The 5,000-nt window shown below is 41.1% G+C and overlaps 2 protein-coding genes across 4 annotated transcripts in view; one reads left to right on the top strand and one right to left on the bottom strand.

Annotated features, from left to right (window-relative positions):
• Positions 1–1,874, bottom strand: part of LOC138032689 (elongator complex protein 6-like) — a 10,529-nt gene extending 8,655 nt beyond the window's left edge. The window contains exon 1 of one of the 2 annotated variants that reach the window (XM_068880392.1): positions 1,792–1,874. In XM_068880392.1, the coding sequence (XP_068736493.1) occupies positions 1,792–1,845 (54 nt within the window). In that variant the 5' untranslated portion in view covers positions 1,846–1,874. The remainder of the gene's footprint in view (positions 1–1,791) is intronic. The other variant, XM_068880393.1, reaches the window with a different exon arrangement.
• A 60-nt stretch (positions 1,875–1,934) lies between these two features.
• The window catches only part of LOC138032359 (F-box/WD repeat-containing protein 2-like), an 8,417-nt gene continuing 5,351 nt past the window's right edge, over positions 1,935–5,000 (top strand). The window contains exons 1-3 of one of the 2 annotated variants that reach the window (XM_068880018.1): positions 1,935–2,476; positions 3,986–4,180; positions 4,704–4,837. In XM_068880018.1, coding sequence (XP_068736119.1) covers positions 1,942–2,476; positions 3,986–4,180; positions 4,704–4,837 — 864 coding nt within the window. In that variant the 5' untranslated portion in view covers positions 1,935–1,941. The remainder of the gene's footprint in view (positions 2,477–3,985; positions 4,181–4,703; positions 4,838–5,000) is intronic. The other variant, XM_068880019.1, reaches the window with a different exon arrangement.

The following is a 5,000-nucleotide window of genomic DNA, read 5'->3' as shown; positions in this document are numbered from 1 at the left end:
GCTGCCATCTTGAAAGGATGAGAGAAACTGGACATGAGTCATCTGGCATATCTTGGCAAAACCCAGAATCTCTCAGCTTTCCTCAAAGCACTAACTCAACATGAGCGAAAGAAAGGTACCACCAAGCCCGGGGGGGATGGGGGGGGAGGAATCCCATATGAAACAGACGGGGATGCTCGTTGTCTCGCTTAGGGGTGTAAATTTTGGATTTTGGTCTCGCTTTGGGTGTTCCGGGCAAAGCGCCAAGCCGCCAAGGTCTCGTTTAGGGTTCCGCGAAGAAACACAGAATTACGCCAAGAGAAACAGAAGTCAAATTTTCTTTTTAACTTGTTTTTAGGGGTCAAAATTTGCTTAAGCCATGCCCAGATTAGCCTCCTTTAGGGGTCACAAAAAGCTTGAGCCACGCCCAGATGGTCTCCTTTAGGGGTTAAATTCAAAATTTCCGACAAGCATCCCTGTCTGTTCCATATGGGAGTCCCCCCCGGGCCACCAAGGTTGTTTGAGAGAATCGTGGCCAGCATTACATTGCAATGCAGATGACGAATTTTCCGAGATTGCCCTTCTTGTATTGCAGGATTGGTGTTGAACATCATGTGAGCCAGCAAAAGTCATCCTTTACAACTTTTCAATCATGCAGTCAGAACTGACAAAAAGGTAACTTGCCCATGGGTGGGAATTTGATGTTCAGTATAAGTGCCTGAGGGTCGGGGATTTGACTCTGGCTTCCATGAAAATGTCAAATTCCTCTGGGTCTTCCCTGCCCCACCCCACCCCTCCACCCAGGGGAATAACAATGATAGGTGCATAAAAAAGAAAAACTCCTGGTTTTTGAACTCGAGTGAATATCCTGTCGCTGGGTCAGTTGACAAAGTTAGAGGGAGAGGTCACATGGCTGGAAGGGAGAGGAAAATTGATGATTATTAAGGACGGTGCCTACTAATTCGAAGGTATCTTTGCACAGCTGTATGAATATGGGGGAAAAGCAGATTTTAAAAAGTGTTATTGAAACCGAAAAAGAATCGTTGTTGTCATCGCCATCGTCATCGTTATCCTCATTGTTGCCGTGATCCTCATCCTAATCAACGTCGTCTTCATCATCATCATCATCATCATCATCATCATTTCAATAAGCATTACCCGCCCAGAAACACGTTCTGTACTCTTTGCCAACTCTTTAATATCGCAAAGGATTAGGAACATCTTAAGGACGGTGCCTTCTAATTCGCAGGTATTTTTGCGCGGTTTACTGAATATGCGGGAAAAGCAGATCATAACAAGTGTTACTGAAACACATGTCAAAAAGAAAATTGGGGGTAACCACGCATTTTTCAAAGATAATTAATCAACAATATTTGTAACCAGCTTTAAAATTCAAAGCAATGTAATGGCGCTCCTTTCCACATTAAAGAGGTTCTGCCACGGTAAATTCCGACAAGCGACATGGCCTAAAAAGTAGCGACAGCAGTTAAAGTGAAATCGCGACAAACGATATCCTTTCTTTAAATTTCCGACAAGCGACACGGGATGTCCCCAAGAGCACTTGCTAAGTTCGACTTCCTTCACATAGTTTTAAGCAGCGCAAAAACATCCCTGCATTAGAAAGCGCTACCGGTAGGAAACCGGAGTATCTGGAGATGCACACTGATGCGCAGAACGTATGTGCAAATTATATAACAATAGTAGGCAACCGTCCTTAATAAGAGAAGGAAAAACGAGACATTTAAAAAGAGCCATGTAGGATCACTTATTTACTAGCAAATTATTATCATCAAAAAATAACGATACAAATACCTTGGGAGGAGACTTTTCGCTAAAATTCATCAAAGAGTTGAACTCGGCGAACATTGCAAATGGCTGAATCTGTAGATCCACAAACGTCCAGCGGTGTATGGTCAAAATTTAGACCGAGGAAGACTGGGTCAAGTCCTAATCAAAACAAAGATGTCCAAGGGGTTCGAATCATGGCTGCAAGATCTGTGCGACGTCTTTAAAACTTTAACAGATCTTCAAAAAAATACTGTGATTGAGAATATCATAGACATAAGCGAACCAGAGCAGCTACGTTTTTTGTCCACAAAACTAGAGATACTGGTGAAAAGAGACTACTTCAAATGTTTACCCCTAGAACTCAGTTATCACGTGTTGAAATGGTTAGACCCCGTCTCCTTATGTAGGTGCTGCCTTGTAAGTAAAGTTTGGAACAATGTTATTTTGAGCTGTGATGATGTTTGGCAAAACGCATGCAGAGATCTTGGTATGGACATCAAGGAGGTGTTGAACGGGGACGCAATTTCAAAAATTTCAGGGATCGTGTCAACGTTTCCTCTGGGGCGAAGATCGTGGAAACAAATGTACATTTCACATGTTAAAAGGATGAAAAGGCTTATGTGTGAAGACGCTTTAGAAAGGAAACAGTTATATGGTCACACAGCGCGTGTTTTTGCTCTTTATTATCGAGGAAATTATCTTGTAACTGGTGAGATTTGAGTTTACAGCGCTGTAATGCACTAGTCATTTGTTTCCCCCACCCCTTGACCCCCGGGGATAGTGGGGACATATGGGGAAATTACTAGGGCAATTACACGAGATTACGCCACAATTACGCCTCTGGGGGGTAGGGAAGTTACAAGATTTTCGTTCCTCTGCCCTACCCCTCTGGGGACATACAGGGGGAAATATCGGGGAATTCTTACCTAGGAGAACTGGGACTGAAAAGAAACGAAGAGCAATGGTAATGAGTATTTTCACACGTGCAAAATCAATATGGCGTCGTTCCTTATATAGTTCATGTGGCACACACAAATGGCAAGAACTGTATATTGTGGTAATCTCCCTAACATTTCCTTGATGACTCAGAATCTTTTAGGAACAGAGGGGTGGGGAATTACGTGTGTTTGTCTGGTCTAGTCCCCAGTGGAAATATACCTACTTTACAACCATTCAAATGTAATTACCCTACCCATCCCCGGGGGTCAAAGGGTGGGGGAAACAAATGACTAGTGCATAATCTTCTTACAACAACAACAACAACACTTTATTAACAGATTACCATTTACATGGAGTCATTTCCGCCCGCAAATAGCAGGTGCTAGTCGAGGCGGGCGGAGATACAAGGGTACAGCAGTCAGTTATAGATTAAAAGAAACCTTAAATGTAAATAGGATACACATGATCAGCCACTTATAACAGTTATCGGTAAATAAAACTGGGAACAAAATAAAGCTGTTTATACTATCTAAATTAAACTGTGTATTTCGCTATTTTATGAAGCAGAATGGGTGCTTCATCATACACTCAATGAATTCTGGTCAAAATTACTGACTATTGGTCATGTCACAGGAAATCATGCTTATGGGTCGCTGAGGGGATTTTTTTTAATTTCCATGTTTCTGACCATACTTTTGATACAAGGGAAGAATTAAGTTTAATTTTTCCTTTTCTATTTTTTTTTCGAGAGGCATCAGGTTGTTAACGTGAGGAAAAGTCCTAGGCAGTGAAGTAGCTATAGTTGAATGTTGATTATCCGGACTTGTTGGGAGACCCCCAAAAACTCTGGATAGTTTAGAGTCCAGTTGATAGAAAATATCAATATTGATGATGTTGAACAGAGACAAGAATAAATTAGTTTTGGGTTTATTGTCTTACTTATCAATACTTGGAAAACCTTTATACAATGGGAAAAAATAAAATGCCCGCTATATTGTCTAAGTGTTCGATGGTCGTTTTAGCCCACAGCGAACTCATTCGCATGTACCTGTTTGCAAAGCTGAAAAAGTAAATCATTCATGGAAGAAAAGAGTCTTTAATGAACTTGAAGATTATCTTTTTATTCTCTATTAAATTGCTTCAAGATTAATGGAAGAGTGTAATTCCTCTTGTTTTAGTTTTGAACTTGGGGTAGCATGTATGAGCATGCCAACCCCTTGGCCATACCCATGTTTTCATTAACAGTTTAAGCTAATCATTTTTAATTTTTTACATGTAGGATCTGATGACAGATCAGTTAGGCTATGGGACCTGAGAACAGGTCAGTGTAAGTTTGTTCTTAAGACGCACACCTGTGCAGATATCTGTTTTGATGAGACCAAAGTTCTCACTGCATCATTTGATAATACTGTCGGCATGTGGGACTGGAGCACCGGAGAAGTGTTGCAGTACTTCAGAGGGCACACAGCAGCAGGTATGTTAATAATGATAAATGTTAATTGTGGAGTGTGTATAGTGTAGTGGATATTGCTCGGGGACTGCATCCTAGGGTTCAAATCCCAGCTCGTGTGTTCCAAAGTTCACTCAACTTTCCATCCATTTGTGGTGGGTAAAATGAGTACCAGTATCACTGGGGAGATGTTGTGCATGGAACGGGATAGGAATAGTGCCCACCCATGCCATATGATATGGTTTAAGCTAAAGAAAAAGGAGCCTTCAGGTTGCCTTTGACTGGGGTCGGCCTTCTTCTTTCTAATTGTGGTGGAGTTGTTGGGCTTGACTTACCTCAGCTTTTAATTAAGGCGCTCAATTCCTAGCAGAGCACTCCAATTTATGCAATATTTTACCTGCTTTTGTCATTCAAGGGAACTAAATAGTTATGCTTGCTTTACTAACGCAAGTTGACTGCCCCTCAGCACACTATGAGCTTGAGTGTTCTTGGAGCATCTTTCTATTCCTACAGTAATTTTTTCACCATTTCTCAATAATTGTTATAGTGTTCACTGTGGACTACTCTGATGAGTTAGATACTGTCGTAAGTGGGTCAGCAGATTCAACTATAATGATATGGAAAATGTCAACTGGCCAGTGTTTGCAGACCAGATATGGGCATACAGATTGGGTGATAAAGGTAGATATTGAATAAAGTGCAGTTACTCACTAGTAAAATAGTCCAAATACCAATCAGGTTTGGTTAGTTACTCGTCATAGTTGTTGGTAATCTTCTGATAAGATTACTTGGACATCACTTTAAAATAATTTCTAAAACCAAAGTTGTGAGCAGACTAGTCCAT

This window comes from Montipora capricornis, chromosome 14 (assembly GCF_036669925.1).
Source record: "Montipora capricornis isolate CH-2021 chromosome 14, ASM3666992v2, whole genome shotgun sequence".
Classification (NCBI taxonomy): Eukaryota; Metazoa; Cnidaria; class Anthozoa; order Scleractinia; family Acroporidae; genus Montipora; species Montipora capricornis.
Note: the sequence above shows the minus strand (reverse complement) of the source record. Positions and strands in the feature narration are given on the sequence as shown.